This window comes from Peromyscus californicus, unplaced genomic scaffold, assembly GCF_007827085.1.
Source record: "Peromyscus californicus insignis strain IS unplaced genomic scaffold, ASM782708v3 Scaffold_23__1_contigs__length_62951481, whole genome shotgun sequence".
In the NCBI taxonomy this organism is placed as follows: Eukaryota; Metazoa; Chordata; class Mammalia; order Rodentia; family Cricetidae; genus Peromyscus; species Peromyscus californicus.
Window position 1 is genome coordinate 39197798 of NW_026294534.1, and position 19948 is coordinate 39217745.

The following is a 19948-nucleotide window of genomic DNA, read 5'->3' on the forward strand; positions in this document are numbered from 1 at the left end:
ATGAAAACTAAATTTTTTAGATAATACCTTTAGAAAGCTACTGTTTCCTGTCAAAAATCACCTTTCCTAAGATGTTTTTCTACTCTAGCGCACATACCACACGCTACAGAAACAGGATAGCACTAGAATCCTGCAACTGTGAAAAAATAATTCTTTGGCCACCCGTGACTAGAAATGCCTCTCGTGATGATCCTGCCAGCCGTAAACAGTACCTGTGTCTCGGGGATGATGGGGCTGTCTTCCGGGGAAGATCTGTAGAAGGTGGACAGAGGTGATGATACAATGATGGGACTTGGCCTCACGAACCCACTGAGATCACAGCTGGGAATGTCGTTCTCTTCTTTCTTCATGACAAGCGTATCCATCACATAAAAGACGTTCCAGGGGATCCACACAGTGTGGTACTGAGTGAGGAATGGGGAGCGCTCAAACACCAGAGTCAGAGAAGCGCCGCCGTTGGCCACCAAGTCAAACCTAGAACAGACAAGGCACACTTAGTGAGCTGTCACCATATAATGACTGCCTAACTTAGTGAGCTGTCACCGTACAATGACTGACTAACTTAGTGAGCTGTCACCATACAATGACTAACTAACTTAGTGAGCTGTCACCGTACAATGACTGACTAACTTAGTGAGCTGTCACCATACAATGACTAACTAACTTAGTGAGCTGTCACCGTACAATGACTGACTAACTTAGTGACTTGTCACCGTACAATAACTAACTTACTTAGTGGGTTGTCATCATACAATAACTAACTAACTTAGTGAGTTGCCACCAAAAAAAAAAAAAAAAAAAAAAAAAAAGGCTAACGCTCTCAGGTTAAGATGATTCAGAGAGACAATCATCTTTTTTCCTAATTTTCATATGAAATGCTTTCAAGTCTATGCCCACAGGAATTACAGAGCCAGTCCTCACACATCCCTTTTCCAGTCACCGATTTATCTATTTGCAGTCCCCTAAACTTCCTATCCATTCTTTGGAACATTACACATCCCTTTTCTAGTCACCGATTTATCTATTTGCAGTCTCCTAAACTTCCTATCTATTCTTTGGAACCATCTGGACTTAAGTTACAGACACCAAGAAGCATCACCCATAAATATTTCAACATGAATTTTCAAAGACAAAAAACAGTCTCTGACAAAACCCACAATCCTGTGTCACGCCTCAGAAAATGGGATGAACTTTTATAGCATATGACTACATGACTTGCAATCTCTGTCTCTTGCACCGTCCCGGGTTTTTAAGAGTCTGAGAGTTGTTATTTTCTATTAAAAAAAAAAAAAGACTATAAAACATGACGGGTGATGGATGAATGCCCAGTCTTATGCTTAAAGTACTTCAAACAGAGACCAAGGGATGCGACGGACTCACATTCCATCCTGGCGGGTAATAGTGTAGCCGTATTCTGAGTAATGTAAAAATGAGACGTTGACACCAATAAGAGGGGTTCCATCAGCAGTTAGAACTTGGCCTCTGATGACGGATGCAAGGCTGTGGGGAAATGTACAAGACTTTGAATGAATCTCTGCCTTCCCAGGACAACATCTTCATGACTTAACAGACAATTCAGACGAAAGATAAGATATCACCCTCAAACACAATCAAACGCTATTCACAAAAACCAGACCTGAAACACACCAAGAAAATATTCCTCCAAATTCAGTGTAATCTACTTCTTTAAATGCCTGGTGCTTACCCTGAGTTTTAATTTGTTGCAATCGGTTTTTTGGAGCGTTACCAAGACTAATAATTTAAGAGATGAATTTTAAAAATGATAAATGATGCTTCTTTCCATAGATCATATATATGACGTACTTGAAGAAAAGTATACTTTCCAATTAATTCTGGGGCAATCTGTAAATCTGCTGGGACCACACAGTACAAGATTTAAGGGGGCAATAAGGAACATGTGTGCAACCAACTCCTAATCTGCTGCTGGGTCTCAGTGCATTAATGCTGTGCAATGACTGCAGACCCAGGAGTTCGGTGTAAATCATCGTCTTTCGCTCAGCGAGACGCGAGACACCTGCTTTCAGTTACTGGTTGATTTTTCAGGTCATTACTGCTCTGTGGAGCCCCAGTAGAAGAGCTTATGCAATCTCACTGCCATGCCGTGAGATTGCAGTGAGATTACATTAATTCATAATTCATATTATTTAGTGGGCTCAGCTAAAAAAAAAAAGTGCACTTCTGTTTTGCCTTTTGGGGTCTTTTCGTCGTGCCTTCTGTGATGTTTCCAACCGCGCTCGCAAAAATCAACTGGTTAAATGAAGATTTATTGACTCCTTAACGGAATGTCCTGTTCTGTCTCAGGTATTTGAAATTGACAAAGTATGTGAACTGTGTCAAAAATGCTTGAAACGAGAAGTTTGATGAAGAATTTTCTGAAAAGGAAAAACTATGTGTGTGTGTGTATATATATATATATATATATATATATATATATATATATATATATATTTTAAAGCAATTTTCTCAAATACGCACTCATCAGCATTTCACAGAAAGTGCACAGAATGGTTCTCAAGACCCTTACGAATCTGTATAAGGGAAGCAAGCATTAACCTCTTATTGAAAGGACTTTCTCCAGGGAGCACGTGGGTGCTATCCGATCCAATCAGGAAACTGATGCGCTCATAGAAGGATTTGGCAGCCTGCTGAGATGGTGTCTGTAGACTTTGGCTAATGATATCCTGAGGATCAGGCAAGCCTCGGCAGTAGGGCTGATTTTGGCAGGAACTTTGTAGGCAGCAATCAGGATCCATGCAGTCAATGAGTCCATCTGCGGAGAGAGCAGCAAGCCTGTTAGACGGATCTGCTCCTGGTGCCTGCTCCTTGCACCGTGGTATACAGTTGACGCCTGTCTATTGGTGGGTTTGTTCCATGTCAACTGATCTGCCACTCCATATACGACAGTGATCTCTATGAGGCATCTTTTTTGAAGAAATACAGAAGAGATACAGATCGAATACGGGCATCTGCTTTTACAGAAAGTAAAGCTCTAGCCTGAGGATGGTTGAAAGTAATCATGTAACATTTATTCTGAGTGAGGAATATGCATGACTAATTAGAACACCTTATTACAGGAAGGAATCAGGACAAGTTGTAAACACAATTATTGGAACCTTCTTTGTTCTAGAGAAATGCACAGGACTTCCCATACCAAGCACATACAGAAAACAGATAGGTACCCACGAAGCTCTAAAACTTAGGAAAAGTACTGCAAAGTGAAAGCGGGAAGTTGCTAACATAAAATGGGTGGGATTAGCTAGCAATCTCCCACAGAAATACTTCTCCTAAGAAGGGTAAAGTACGGTCTAGAGGGAAGCAAGGCATTTTTCAAATTTAAAGTAGGAACTTGATCTTCTAATCTGTTTTCCCTAAAATGTAGTATTACCAAAACAAAAGAACAAAACCATGGCAAGTGCAAATTAGTCATGACAATGGAGGTTATATAAAAAAAAAAAATCAGAGCTGGGCGGTGGTGGTGCGCACCTTTGAATACTTGGGAGTATACTCCCAGTACTTGGGAGGCACAGGCAGGCGGATCTACAGAGCAAGTTCTAGGACAGCCAGGGCTACACAGAGAAACCCTGTCTTGAGAAACAGAAACAGAAACAACAACAACAAAAACAAAAAACTAAAACAAAACAAAACAAAAAATCAGGCATGAAGCACAGACCCATGGTATTCACGACATAAAGGAGTATGGATACAGTTACCAGTGTCTTCTCCAAGAATATTACAAAGGAAGCATTTGGTGACTCATAGTCATGTACCACATGGCACATTACTTACATGTTATTTCTGTTAACATGTAAGTCAGTGGTCTCGACAGACCTGGGCTACTGCCTACTAACGCTGCAATGCTTACCCAGGGCACGACCAGTCATACACAATTGGGCTGCATGTGATACAACATCAAGCACATAATATGTAACAGTGACCATAGACGATTATGCTGCTTGTTTATTATTGGTTATATGATATCATTTGCCATCACTTTAGTGTATATTCCTTCCTATTAATGAAAAGGTTACTTTAAACGATGTGGTGACATGTTATGACAACAGGACCATCACACATCTCATGGTCACTATCACCCTAACCCTAATCCAAGGCAAGTGACTGCCTTCTATGATGTCCAGGTCGGTGTAAGACATTCCGATGTCTGCGCAGTGATCAAATGGTCGGGCGATGCACTTCTCAGAATGAATCTCCACCATGAAGTGAGGTATGAACGTATGCTGTGTGAGGCATATCACCAGCCATGTGATCTGTCAGTGGCTGTCAATCAATGTCAATCCTTAAAGCCTATTCACCAGCTAAATACATAAAACTGGACATGCATGGCAATTGCTTCTCTTAGAATAGACTAATCGAAAATAGCTTGAAGACACCAAACACCCTTGGGTATTTTAAAATCTTTACACATAAGTAGCAGACTGTAATGTGGCCTTATGGAAAACTCAGATGAAAATATTTAAATGGTGTCTATGTTTTAATTATATAAATAAGAAGAACTTTCAGTTTTTAAAAACTATCCTCGTGATTTATTTGCTTTATATACCATACTTAGTTGGCTCTTTCATTGTCTGATGGCAAACACACAAAAGGAAGTAACTGCATTGATGGGAAGACGCTCAGTGGGAGAAGGTGCCTGCCACCAGGGTTTGCGACCTGAGTTTGATCCCTAAGACCCTCATGGTGGGAAGGAGAGAACTAATGCCTGCCTGTTGACCTCTGACCTTCCCAAGCCTGCTGTAGCACATGTGTACCCTTCACACACACACACACACACACACACACACACACACACACACACACACACACACACACAGACACACACACACTGTACTAAACATTCTTTTACAAAAGAAATAGACTAAATCGAATTAAGTTTCCAGTCCAGGAGGTCTACAGCAACACAGAAAAGTTAAGAAACAAGAGATGGAGGGGTTGGAACCTTTGGTCACTCTGTCCACTTGAAGGAGAATATGGCAAGCATTGGGTTTACTCCTCCTACTCCTCCCCCCCCCCCCCCGCCCTCTCTAAATTCTCACTTTAGTATTTTAGCTCTTTCAACACTCAGACCATGCGCACATGCACTCCTTCACTGTGGTTCAGAAATTTCAGGGGACTTAAAAGTGTCAGGACGACTTTAAGGAGCCACCTGAAGAGACTCTCTGTCCCCCAGTGTCCACTGGGATGAGCAAGGCTGTGAGGCTAGAATTGCTGAAGTCATCTTTCTGCCTCCACAAGACTTAACTGGAAATCAGTTCATCCCAGAAAAAACAGAGTCAAAAGCTTGGGCAAACCCCAACAGGTCACATCCACAGCAGCCTGCATAGGGTCTTTTTGTAAGCTGCATTGGACCTTCTGGGCTTCTCAGGTCTCATTCCTTTTTACTTTAAGTCTATTTGGGTTGGACTTCTCTTAATTCCTTGAAACGGGAAGAAACAGCAACTAAAATTCTCTTCATTATTTCCTTTGAAGTTGGGGGAAACATGCTTAATAAGGGGTACTTGGCTTAGGATGTTGGTGTCTTTTTATATATTTTAAATGCTTGTGATAATTTCTATCCACATAGAAATGAATGGGTCTGAATTTTTGATGAGAGATATTACATATTTTTCCTTATGGCCGACATTTTTATGTAGATGTTGCATATTCCTAAGGTCATGGGTTGCTGATTATTTGAAGCAGTATGCTTATTTCTTTGACAAAAATCTAAAACTATGTGTTGAGATAATCAAATGATACTGAGCTTTGAAATTTCATATAAATTTATCAAAATATTTCCTTCGGGCTGAAAAGCCATAAAAATGAAAAATGTCTAAATATTTCTTGATATTTCAAGTGGAAGAAAGATGAGGCCATGCTGTGGCCCTATTCTTCACAAGGATATATTATAATAATAGTGTAAGAGATAGGCTTTCTTCCCCCCTCCATTTCTCTTGAAATAGAAAAATAGTTTTCAAGACCGAGTTCTCTCAAGCAAGAGATGATTGGCCTATTGATTCAATACCATTTTTGGCTTCAAAAACCAAAATAAAACAACCCCTTAAAAACCATTCTAGCCATGAAGTGGTGACTTATAATCATATGTAGAGTTTTTATGGGGAGTTTTAAATATATATGCTCTACGATCTATTTCATGTAGTTACTCTCTTAGTGAGAAGATTTGGAATGCCACTGCATATGCCTGAGAGAGTAATTAAACACAGCTATTTTATAGTCCTGTAGACTCGCCCTTAAAACAATTCTTTCACAAGGGAAAGTCCTTTCCAATATTATATTTTATCTCCATTAATCTGGCAAATTAAGGGTTAACTGATCCCCACCCCACTTCTCCCCCAGCGTCTTCCCTTAAGCACTCTATGGTACAGTTGCCAAGGAGGAACGCCCAGGTTTAGTCATTCATTTTTGTTAGTTTATAAAAAGCAAATGTACATCAGGCATGTAGTCTGCAGGTCATGAAACTGCATGAGATTGACACCTTCTGAACTAATCAGTTGGAAATGCATTTTTACAAGCCTCTCTGCTAACATCCATCAGAGAAGGAATCTCATTTTCAACAGGCGAGATGCAGGGACACACTGTTTGTTATTTTTTCTGCAGAGTTTATCAGTAACTTGCCCAAGCAAGTGACGGATGGTTATGAATCTGGCTTCCTATAACTTGAGAAAACATTTTTCACTCTTTGTCTGCACTCACAGCAGCGAGGCCTGTCCAGTACTACAACTAAGTTGATTACCCACTTGCCCAAATGTACAGCGGAGCAAAATTGTCTCCGTGGAATAGCTTCTCCAAATCATTGGGATGCCATTGTAGTCTCAAGAATGTTATGTTGGCTTACATTTAGCCTAGAATAGAAGCCATATCTAATAACATTAATCATAAAAAAACCTAAAGATCAGAAAATTTCAAAGCTCATTGAATAGCAACCTTGATTGTTAGTCAGGAGTCTTTCTTTGCTTTAGGTTGCATTATAAGCGACACTATGATATAAAGTAGATATATAATTTATGCTCTCCTCCACTCGATTCTTAACATTGTTGCTTTAGCTATATTCTGGCCATATTTTACACATTCTTGTCTTTCCTGAGGCAGGTTCAATCGGTCTTTAATAGTGGTTAGTAAACTTATTTTATAGATTGCCAAATAGTGGGTATTTTAGGTTTTGTGAGCCATGTCACTATGAAATGGTCCCTGCAAAAGAGATCTGACAATAGATTAATGGATGAATGCAATCACAGCATTTCAATAAAGCTTTACTTACAAATATCAGCCTGTGGCCACAACGGCCAACCTCAGGTCTTACCTCCAGCTTTCTACCCTGTCCTATTTTTATAACATCTTAAATCACTTTCTATCACTCTTGTTATATTTTTCAGTCAGATTTAATCAGCACACCTTGGGTCAAATTAAAACTCGAACCCCAAGCTTTCCTAGAGTTCCTCTGATGGTGACTTTGTTTTGTTTGTCCACACTCACATTTTCTTCTTTGAAGCATGGTCATTTTATTTATTTTAAACCTTGTAATTTACTGATTGGAAAAATGCTACAAACCTCCTATTTTCCTTAAAGATAATTATCATTATCGTCATCACCCACGACAAGGTCTAAATCCCAAGGCAGTATTGTGGTCGTGAGATTTTTATCAGTGTATCGTGCACTGTTCATGACTCTTCCTAGTAAACATTTGGCAACCCGCGTGGGGCTCCTTTCTGCACTATGGAACTATGGGACATGACTTCCAGCACATTCTTGGTCTATGGGAACCAGGGCTGTATGGGTGTCTTCAGGTTCAGTTCATATCCTTCTCATGCTATTGACTCCAGTGTGATCATTTTTTGTCCTACAAAAAACCCTGCCTTCTAGATATTTCTAGCTGCATATTATACAGGCATCTGAAGCCTAACATGCCTCATCCATCACATCTTTGCCCTCTTCTCTGGACTTGTCCATTCCCCTGTGCTTCCAATGTCAATCCACTTCAAACTACCTACATCACTTTTGCTTTAAAAAAATTGTGTTTGTTATTTATTTATTTTATTTTTATTTATTTATTCATTTTTACAATAGTACAGTTCTTTATTTATGTGCGTGTACATGTGCATATGTGTACACGCATGCAGGTGCCTGCTGTGGCCAGAATAGTGTGCCGGACACTCTGGAGCTGGAGTTCAAGGTGGTTGTGAGCCGCCCAATGTGAGTTCTGGATAGCAAGCTCTCCTTCTCTGAAAGAGAAGACTGTTCTCCTAATCACTGGGCCATCTCTCCAGTCACAGCTTCTCTCTCTACACCCAAAGTAGACGCCTGAAGTCCATTCCTGACTTCTCTTCTCCCTTCCTTTTCCTCTGTACCTACTCAAACTTGAGTTCTACCTTTTCTTCACTTTAACCATCATCTGAATGAATTGAGCATATGTCTCTCAAACTATTCTTTATGTCATCTTGGTTTCCGTGCACACTCGCATGTCTCTCTCTCTCTCTGTCTCTCTCTCTGTCTCTCTCTGTCTCTGTCTCTCTGTCTCTCTGTCTCTCTGTCTCTCTCTCTCTCTCTCTGTGTGCGCATGCGCTATATGTGAGCGCTCATTGGCTCACTGAGTAGATTAGGTTGTCTGGCCAATGGGCCCCAGTGACTACATGTTTTTCCCTCCCCAGTGGGATGATACGCATGCACTACCATACTTGGCTTAAAAAAATTTTTTTTAACAAGTACTTTAGAGATCAAACTCTGGTCCTTGGCTTTGCAGGGAAGAACTTCATCTAAACAAGTCAAAATATGCTCAGAAATGCCCTCTGGTTTTCCTTTACCATTCTTTTCCCTCCCTCAGACACTATCTATACCTCGAGTTCTTAGATGTTTTACACTGCAATAGTTACTTAAAAGTGTTGCTCATTAGTTGGGTATTAAGAAAGCCATTATAAAAATATCAGAAGAAACTATGACACATATATAAGTCTATGTATAATCCTATAAGGCTCTTGTTCAGAAACCACAGGTAGAGTTTATGAACAAAAGAGCTAAACTTCACAAAACATTTACTTTGTATTAGTTGAAAAAAAATGTCCGCATGACAAAAGATACCACAAATTGCAGAGTCAAAAGGCGAGTAAAAATCCTGGGTAAAATATGAATGATATACCCGGCAGAGAATAAGTGGACTGGAACAAGGGGTTTGAGGAGAAACCTCAAAGAGAAAATGCTAAGCAACTCAATAGGAAAAACCAAGTAAGAGAAATAAGTATGCAATTCTCAGAACAAATATCAAGGAACAAGAAATAAAAACACAAAAGGCTGAGAACAAGGCAGACAGATCATCATCAACCTGGGCTGGGCCTGCATCTCAGTAGCAGAAGGTCCAATGTACAGAAAGCCCCTGGGTTTCAACCATAGCACAACAGGGAAAAAATACTATCAGTCTAAGTAGTAATTAGAGATATACACTAAAACAATGAAACAGGGGCATGTCCATTCATCAGAAAAAGGTTCCGTATTGCACTCTGTTGAACAATTTCATTTATGTACAATGATTATGCAACAGAGTGTGACCATGGGCAAGTAACAATCTCACACCAATAAAATGTACAGTGGTTGGGACCTACGTGCAAGGCAACAGAGTAGCAGCTATAAAAATGAAAACCTAAAACGCCCTTTTACTGCACCATTTCCTTTCTAAAAATCTCTCCTAAAGAAAAATGTTTATTTACACACACCTGCACACAAAGCTACTGCACAAAATTCACCACACACACACACACACACACACACACACACACACAATTCACACATTTCCTATGTATCAAGAGGAAAGTAGCAACAACAGTACACCCAGTTGCTAACAATGTGTTAGCAGTCAGATTAATCAGTACATCATGGTAACCGAATCTCTCATCTAAAGTAGGAACCAACTGTCTTCCAAACCAATTCTCATCTCTCCCAAGTCACTATTCTACCAGGACACTGCAATACCTAGAGATCTCCAGTGCCACTCTATGTTCTGATAATATCAGGAGTCTCTGGGAGGAAGTACTTAATGATCTTTGATGGTTCTGTTTGCTTTTAACCTTTTTCTCCCCTCTCTTACCAATGTGATTACCCACCATTTTATTTACTTAGCTTGTATTTTAAAACTTGCTTCAGTGGCCTCTGAAATCTGGAGGTGCCTGTAAGAAGGGACTCGACGTCGATTTCACGGAGTGGAGATCGTTGTCAGTGACCTTCTCAAGAGGCAAGGAGTGCCCTTAGCTTCCAGAGGCCACAGCTACCCAGTGCACATGGCAGCAGTTTGAAACTTAAAAAGACGCAGCTACTTCCTACGAATGCACAGGTGCTCAGAGTGACTAAGGACGCATGGCTCCGTGTTTTCTATTAGGGGCCCCTTCGTCCCGCTCCATCTGAAGCTCTTGTCCATTGCTTGAACATCTGAGAGCCACTGTGTCTGAAGGACAACAGGAAAGGATGGGCCCAGGAAGGCAAGGACTGGTACCCTGGTGGTGAGATTAGAAGTTCAGGGCTCTTGATAATCAGTGGTGATGGAGCTGGCCACATTGGGGAAAGGAAGGTAGCCGGGACTAGGAGAAAAATGCTCGCCAAGGAAGACATTTAGTTATTGCCCTGTATGCAGCTGTTGTAGTCTGAACATTTATTTCTTTCTAATCAGTGTATATTCATTGTACACTGTGATGGGCTCCATAAGGACATTTTTATATAACTCTATCACATACTTGGACCACACTTAAACCCTTCCGCTTCCGGGGATGGTAAGCCATTTCCCCTTTCTTTTACAAAGACTGTGTTCGAACTAGACAAGAGCACGCATATATATTTTCTTAAATTCTGACTAGAGCCAAATCAGCCTCTTCACCTGCTCCTTCTCTTTAGTTCCTTAACCTGCCAGGCACCCAGGTTACCACCTCAGGATACGAGGAAGCCGGCCCTGAGATTCTGTCTTTGAAGAACAACAAAATTAGGTTAGGGACAGCCATGGAAATTATGTGAGATAAGTAGAGAATTCACAGGAGGTGTTCTATTGGCTCAGATTTTCCCTCAGAGACGGAAGTCTAGTGATAGTGGAGTTTCATGCTAATAAGAATAAACAAAGGGGGAATGAGGCCAATTCACAGCTGATAAATTTTTGAGGAAAAGGGAAAAACCTCCTTGGCTGATAATAATACCAAAGAGTTGATTAGCCCCTAAATTACTCTGCCTGGTCTCTACAGACTTGGCCCCGCAGTTTGCATCCCTCCGAGAGCCAGGAGGACCTCCTCAATGCAATCTTCTTTCAGACCACAGAAATCTGAAGTGCACTATCAAGGAGAAAGAGACTCTCCTCCTCCCCTGGCACCGGAGACAATGGGCTTGGCGCTCTTTGGGGGAAAGCAAGAAGTTAGGTTGCCATCTGGGCTATGTCTCAGAGAGGATTAATGTTACCATTTCTGCAAGCACGTGATCTCGAGGAGTTTGGGCAACAAGGTATTATCAGCTAGGAGAGCTGTGAGGGTTAGAGACTGTTGGAATCCATAAGGGGCGTTGGGGGGGATGGAGAGGGGGAGGGTAAAGAAGGCTTTTATGGAGAATTACTGGCTCATCTTGATAGCCAAGGAAAATGATACAGGGAAGAGGGTGGGGTGGTCTGTGAGAAAGTTAAAAGGGAGGTCCTCAGCTACTCGCCAGGAAGACCAGACACATGTAGCCCATGGTGGACCAGGGTACATGGCTGCAGAGGGATACTGGCCCAGGTCACGGGGAAGAGAATTGGCCCCACTCCACCTGACTTCTCGGACACCCTTCTTGTCAAGACAAGCACTCAGGAAACCAAAGAAGGAAAACCAGGGCAACAATGGCTGCGACACGCTGAGCAATCGACACACCTTTTTTCTCTCAGAAACTTTCGAAACCTCTTTTGGTTCTGCTTTGTAGGTGAAGCACCTGAGAGGTGAAGAGGTACAGATCTGGTTGAAGGCCACGTTAGCAGTCTGTGGCAGTGAAGGTCCGCCTGCCTCTGAAAGCTACACTCTCTACCGACACTACTGTCCAGGAGGAAGACCTTCCAGAGGAGAGAAACAAGCCACCAAGAAGGTGATCTCCGACTCACACAGCAACTCCACCTGCCACCAATTCACTCCTCACGGTTTGTCAAAATTAAACAGCTGTCAGGGGCAAGTATTCCATCACCAACTCCCACTCTCTATTCTCTGAAATTAAAATACAATAGCATGGGGGATGTGCTCAGAGGGGAGAATAATTATTCCTAGCCGAAGGCTTAAATTGGGTGGAATATTGCAATCCTTTTACAGGGGTGTAAAGTTAAGGATAAAAAGACAGTGGAATTCAGCTTCAAGGGGACTGTTCTCCGTTGCTGTCTTTTTTTTTTCCCCCTCCCCTACCAATGTCTTTCAACAGAAGAGCTTGAAAAATGCCTGGCATCTTCTGGCTTGTTTAGTTATTAAAATACTGCTGTAGCACTCCCAATGCACAGCGTCCTGAATACCATTGTTGAGGGGGAGAGCCACCCGGGAATGAGAAAAGGGAATGGAGAACAATGGACGTTATACAGTAGCTCCGTTACCTTGCTTTTTCCATGAGCGATAATCATCAGGCATTCGTTTCAGGAAAATTGGGGAACGCCATCAATCCATCAACTCTCATGCATTTTCAATCAATCTAATCTTTAGGGATCTGTTTGTTCTTCTTTTCAACGGATAACTATGTAGTCACTGTAACTTATGAACCGAGGCTCTGGTGTACAACTTGTTCTCAGGCTCAGGCTTCCTTACCTCCTTCATTGTCCTTGCCGTCTGTGCAGAGAGTCTCCATGGCTACGTCACAGCCTGCTCCTCTCCACCCTGGCTGGCAAACACAATGCCAGCCGTTTTGGTCCAGTGTACATCTCCCATTGCTGTTGCACAAACCGGGGCAACCCTCTGTCAAGACAAGCAAGGAAGAGAAAACAGTGATTTGAGTATTGAAAGCGTTTGTAGCTGAAAGAAACAGATACGGGACACTTAGTGGGAACAGGCCTTTATAAACAGCGCAGAGACTGTAATTGCACATGGATAGAAGCAGCAACGTTATCCAAGGAATCTAATTCTTATCCAAGTGGCATCTTTGATTGGCCTGACCCTTGAGACACCACTTACCTGTGTAGGACAGAAATATATGCAATGACCCACTAAACAGCTTCAGGCCAGACAAAATTAACTTGATATTCCCACCCGCCCCCTTTCACAAAGCAACAAGGTATAGTATATGGTTTGGAAAGGCGTCTCAGGATAATAATTTCAGAATCCCCTGTTCCAATTTTTAATCTGTTGCAAACATTGCTAGAAGTTTCTTAGGACACGACTCCTTAAAGCACCTTGTTGCTTTAAAAAAAAAACCTCCCCTAAATTCAAGAGCATGAGCGTGGACATGGGTTTATGAATGATGTTAAAAAGGGAGCATTAATTTTATCTGGCCTCAGAGTTGCCGAATATTCATGTGAAATTACAGTGTATTAAATAATTGCACAAAGTATAGGTCAGTATTAATGACTATACTTTATGCCAAGAGTACATTCCTTTCCACAGAGTAAGCGAAGCCCAGGAGAGAGGGAAGCGGCTTTAGCGTCTATTCTAACGAATAGTAGGGTTCAGGCTGCATACGGATGGGACAGGACCGACAGGATTTCCAACTAAATGTAAGAGCTGTGCATATCTGATTACTTAGGACGGACAAAATGAAATACCATAAGGACCACAATAAAACATTGATAGACTGAACAAAAACACGGTAGTGGCGTGCTTCAAGACAGATAGCGAAGAGTGATATTTTGTGACAATCTCCCTAAGGCTTTTATGCTGTTACCTTTGTATCCTATCTTGTCTGCTTTTATGGGCAAGAAGGGAAAATTTGGGAAATAATTAATTTAATATATCCAAAATCGAAAATTGTTTCAGTCTAACATAATTTTTTTTCCCCCAAAAAACCAAATTTTGTCACTTCCTACCGATGGCAACTGGCATGCAGCCAACATGATCTACTTATGAAAGATGACGCTCAGGTGGATTCTGAAGTCCCTGTGTATGAGTGTGACATGGTACTGACAGACAGCAAGGATTAAATGCTCTAAACTCCTGCAATGACCTGGCTAGCAATCAAGACTCTTGGGCTAACTAGTAATTACTGGGTATAAAATACATATAATAAAATACTTGCTCCAGCAACTGGAGTTCGTTACATAGCTCCTTATCAGGAAGATGCCCCACTTGTTTTGGACATAAGATTTAAGGAGCAATCTGGTGTAAGATGTTTAAGTCCGTATTCAAATGATTATTCACGTGTTGGTCTCCAGTGAGGAACTGGAGAAGGAAATATCTCAAAGAGACGTTCTGTTTCTTAAGCTCTTACAATTACAGTCAACAGGAAGACATCTGTTTTGACAACCTAACAACCTTGTATGTAGGGATACCATCAGGCCAGGATGAGATGAATCTCGCTGCTTATTTTGTTTCCAGACAGTTACCGTCTGTATCTATGGGTTATTCAATATATAAAAGGTAGGTGTTCCTTACAGATGTGTTTGCGTGTGGTTTGTATTGAAATAGAAGTACTGAATTGCCCACTGCCAATGTGCCGCAGTTGTGACCTGCACACGGAATTATGATAGGAAAGCCTGGATATTGCCATGAATATTTTCATATTCTAATGGAAAGCACAAACAAGGGAAAGAAAATAGGTATTCTGAGGAGGAAGGGGGAGGGGTTTTCTCTGCGGACAACACTGTTCCACCCATGTCTATGGCAACTGAAGACCCGAGAATCTGCTGTCTTTTGCTGAGCAACGTTATCAGTTCTGATGCCACAGCGTGCACGAGATTTTGTAGTTTGATAAGAATATATATTACCAAACATAAATTATGGTATCACATATATATTCTGACACGTTTAGAACAAGCCAAAGAAGTTTCCATCTGAGGCTAAATGAGATCTCTCTCTCTCTCTCTCTCAACATATGTTAGCCAGAATGTTCTTTAGAGTGACAATTCTTATTCTGTGATAAGAGTATTTATGATTCTTTAATTTATAATTTAAAAGCTCGTTAGCTGAATTACTAACAATAGATTTTGAAGCAAAATAAAACAAAAAACAGCAAATGTACTGTAATCTTCAGTTTTGGTTTTAGTGAAAAACTATTGTTTTAAATAGGAATGAAATCTGTGAGAACCCCAAAATTATAAAAATGAGACACAGACAATTTAAGTCTCCATACTTTAAACCTGAGGCATTTCACATTATGTAAGCCCAAGTTATAATTTATGAGAATATGCATGAAAAAGTCTACTGTTACACCTAGCGCATTCTGATACACAGCTCTATAGTTATTTATACAGATACGTCAACAAAGAGTAGGTATACAGTACCTTTAACTATCTTATCCAAATAGTGAGCTTGGGAAATTAAAAAAGGAAAAAAAGAACAGACAGACATTTCAGAAGTGTCACATGGGACAAGGAAATTTTCAGAATTCACATGCAAATCGAGTTAACTTCAGCTGACATAGAACTCACATCACATGACAGAGATGCATTTCAAATCTTCTAAAAATGCACTAGGGTCAGTTTTAGTCAATGTGGTCATGATGCCAGGGACTATGTTTTAGAAGTCAGTCTGGGGGATGCTGACCGTTTCCTGCATAGGCTCCTTGGACAACACACGTGCGTTCATTCTTGTTAACAATTCTCACTAAGTAGAGCCCATGGACTTGGGCCTTTATGACTACAGAATTTTGGAAAGTTACCGCTATGAGATCTACAGTAATCCAAGTTTAATAGTGAATAAATAAATAAGCAACAAGGAAATAAAAGAAACTAAGAACCATCGGACAAATACTTCCATTTTACTTGGAAAAGGCATACGAAGCCCCGGAGGCGCCTCCAGTAGCCTTTGGCTCCACGCCAGATGGACAAGCTGTATCACATATGCAGTCCATTAGGGAACAGGAGTGGTCTCAGACACTGTTTCATCTCAAGAACCATCTTGCAATAGGTTCTGTTTTTTCTCAACAGGTTTAAGGACCAGCTGGACCAAGACTGAGTCTCTGGCCATCCTTGTACCATTTATCTTCCCGAGACACAGAGCCTCTCTCCCTTCACTCATGATAGAGACCTAATATATTCTTAATAAGCCTCAAATCTTCTTGCTTTGTCAAAATTCATACATCTTTAATGATCTAAAATTGCTTTTCAGAGATGCTTATGTTGATTATTTTTCATTACTGATATATGCAAGTGGCAGCGGTACTCTTAAAAGAGTGATTTAAATCACAACTTTCACATGAGACACTCAGGCCTGCTGCCTGTGTCATGTGGGTAAACAAACCCATAAGTGGTTTTGACACATCTGTACCGTGTATATAAAAAGATTCTTTGCTTTGCCACAGGATTCCATTAGAGGCTTCTGAATTGCCTTTAAAAATAAGAACGTTTATGGCTAATTGACAATACATTACAAGGGAAATTAAGGTGAAAGAAGAAATGGCATTAGGTTCTACTCTGCAATCGTGACTTAGTAAGCATAATTCACCTCTTAAGCACTAAAAGAGAAATGTATTACTGCATCAGGACACTGACACAAATTTTTAATCATTCCTTCTAAGTATTGTATAATCTGCAAGAGTTCTTTCTGTAATAGCTCATTTGACGATCTGCACATAATCATAATGATACTAATAATCTAGAGTTTTCAATTCAGGCAGGGTAGCATTTCCAAGGGAATTCTCCATTTACAAAAATTAGTTACCCTGATTACAGTTGGTGAGTATATCCTGTGTTTTTCTATCAGATCTGCTTCAGTTAATGCATCCAAAATAAAGAACACAGCTAAACTCTGGTCTAGGTTAGTAGCTTCAAGAGGGACTGAATTTTTTCTGATCAGTCCATCCTGTTAATTTAGCAAACAGAGTCAATTATGCAAAGCACTGGACTGATTTCCAGTAAAGATAGGGTCATCATTGGGTCAGGTGAAGACCAGAAGAGGAGCTGCAATTAGAAAATACATTTAAAATACACAGAAATCATAATTAGTGCGACACTTTAAATATTAGAAATGCTTAACGCAACATTCACGAGAAACTAAAAATCAGCTACAAAAATATTGGTACTGAAGATAAGATACCAAGATTGATCATTTTCATATCATAAGGAACATATTACATGTCATAAAGAATCACTGTGATAGCTTAAAACTAAGAAAAACAATAACCTACATTTAACTTTGAAGAGGGAAATTTCTGATAATCCCTCAAAAGCCTGATTCTAAATAATGAAGAAGTTGAATGGAAATGTGAATACATGAGGTTAAAATAATTACGAAAATAATCGCAACGTTAAAGACATCATTATAGAAGCCAGTACAGGAAATAAGCAGAAAACTGCAAGCATGTTGTAAGAAGCCATTAGGAATAATAATCGTAAAAACAACACAGAATAGTTAAAAATTAATATACCTAACAGTTGCTGAGATGCACAAAGAAATTACAGAAAAATTACTTTGAAAGTGAATGTTTTAATTTAATGCTAAAAAAAACCCAACTACATCTACTAAGTTTTAAAGTTTTTTTTTACTGTATGGAACTTTCTTATAGGTGGGAGCTAGTCATTAAAAAAAGCTATTATTATGTTCTATTCATGAAACACTTTCCTTGGCATTTAGAGTATTTATTTTTTAAGAGAACCCATGGAGAACACAGGGAGAGAATTTCCACATTTCTTGTAGGGTGATGATTCTTAAAACTTATTTTGGGTTTCATAACTGAGGGAACTAGTGACAGATGGTTTCTGAAAACCACACATGCTATGAATACAAGTGGTCAAGACAATTCCAGATTTTTCTATGAGCTCTGCTTCTGAATGCCTTGTAGATTAGGAATACTTGGCAGGTAGATTAATGGTTCCCACATAGCTACCTCTGACCCAGGCCGATCTTTAAGTTTGGGCCAGTTTCAGAATGACTTTGGAACACGTATGGGGTGCTCTGGTCCAAGCCTCGCTTCCTGAAAGCGATAAAAAGGCTTAGTTTATGCTATTAGATTAAGGACTTTATATTATTCATTTATTTAGTCTTTCTCACCAGCTTAGGATGTAAGTGTAACTGCGACAACAAACTCAGACAGGAGGAGAGAAAGAGAAATAATGGAGTGCAGGGAACCCAGCCAGCGATGTGGGCTGCCGGGCTCCACACACAGCTAAGAACCACGGTCACGATGCACAATCCCCCTTGTCTTGGGGATTCAGAACTCATTTCTTTTCCCAGTAGGAAGAACTGCTGAAGGGGAATCAGAAGTACAGGGCGAGCTTTTTTTTTTTTTTTTTTTTTTTAACCAAACAACATGTATCTGTACCCAAGCGCCACCTTCTTTTAGATGCCTTCTCCATGGCTCCTGGGAGTCATGGGAAGTGGGTGTATGAGTTAGCTTTCCGTTGCTGTGACAAAAATGCCGGTCAGGAACAACTGAAAGGACTGGATGGTTCATTTTAGCTGTCTTTTAGAGGTGCTGGTCCAACAAGGCAGGGGGGGTGTGGAGGAGCAGAGCTGTTTATATCATGGGTGACCAGGAAGCAGAGAAAGGGGAATATGGACACTCAGCTACCTTTTCCTTAAAAAAAAAAAAAAAAAAAAAAAAAAAAAACCATTCCAGTTCCCAGTCCATGTTGGTGCATTCAGGGCAGAGATCCCGCCCCCCCCCCCCCCCCCCCAGTCCTCCCTGGAAATCGCCCATAGCCCTATGCAGAGGTGTTCCTCAATCTCCCAGTGACTCAAAGTCCAGCCAAGTTGCCAGTGAACACTGTCACAGAAGGTCTACTTTAGGCCGGGCGGTGGTGGCGCACGCCTTTAATCCCAGCACTCGGGAGGCAGAGCCAGGCGGATCTCTGTGAGTTCAAGGCCAGCCTGGGCTACCAAGTGAGTTCCAGGACAGGCGCAAAGCTACACAGAGAAACCCTGTCTCGAAAAACAAAAACAAAAACAAAAACAAAACAACAAAAAAAAGAAGGTCTACTTTAAATGTCAGGATGCAGATGTGACTCTGAAAGGCTGTGCCGAATTCCTGGTTTACCTGTCTCTCTTTCACCATATATCCAGACGCACAGTCACCCCTAGGACACAGCAAATGGAACTACCGTGCAGGTCTCAAGTCTATGAACTAGAGGCCCCTAATCTGCCTGCTGGTGGGCAAAGCCTGGGAATCCTTGGGTGTGAAAGATGTGGCTCATCAAACTCTTTTAATCATGTAACCAGTCAACCAGCTTTCAGTATCAACAAAGCAAAGGGCTGGCCCAGCATCCTTTGCATGCACTTCTTTTGGTGTTCTTTTAAAGAAGAATTCTTTCTCCTTTTAAGCCTTCTCATTGTGTTTGGGGAGAGACACACAGAGGTAAACCTCAAGAATCTTCCTGTTTAGTAGTGAGCCTGGGGTCTAAGAACAAAGGTCTAACCTTTGAAGGGTACCTGTTCACAGGTTACAATTAAGTCCTAACATGCTGAGTAGGAAGGTACAGCATCACTTTGCCAGTTCAGCTAAAAAGTGTCATGAAAATATACAGCTTTAGTGAATTTTACAGATGTATATATGTGACTTAATGTATACATATTCCCCACTAAAATTGGGGTAATCAATGTATTCTTGTTGCCTGGTCCACATGGCTTTAACATGTGTTATAGGAAGTGGTTAAACACACTTCTTATGAAGGCTTTAGTATCTTCTATGAAGAAGCTATCTGTTGGGAAAGAAGAGAAAGCGGACATTCCCCCCTCTACCAATCTTTCCCTGCTCTGTTACCCATATGTGTCTCACTCTCACTCTAATCCACCTGCTCACATGCAGCAGTGTCCACAGTAACTGCCCTTTATTGACTATTAATTATAGGTGAAAACTATACTAAGCATTTACA

At 40.8% G+C, this 19948-nt stretch overlaps 1 protein-coding gene across 1 annotated transcript in view; it reads right to left on the reverse strand.

The window, feature by feature from the left end:
* The window catches only part of Tenm3 (teneurin transmembrane protein 3), a 2633929-nt gene that overhangs the window by 70082 nt on the left and 2543899 nt on the right, over window positions 1-19948 (reverse strand). Inside the window, 5 exon segments of the mRNA XM_052752285.1 lie at window positions 213-474; window positions 1381-1500; window positions 2575-2791; window positions 12798-12944; window positions 15422-15448. Of these exon segments, the coding sequence (XP_052608245.1) occupies window positions 213-474; window positions 1381-1500; window positions 2575-2791; window positions 12798-12944; window positions 15422-15448 (773 nt within the window).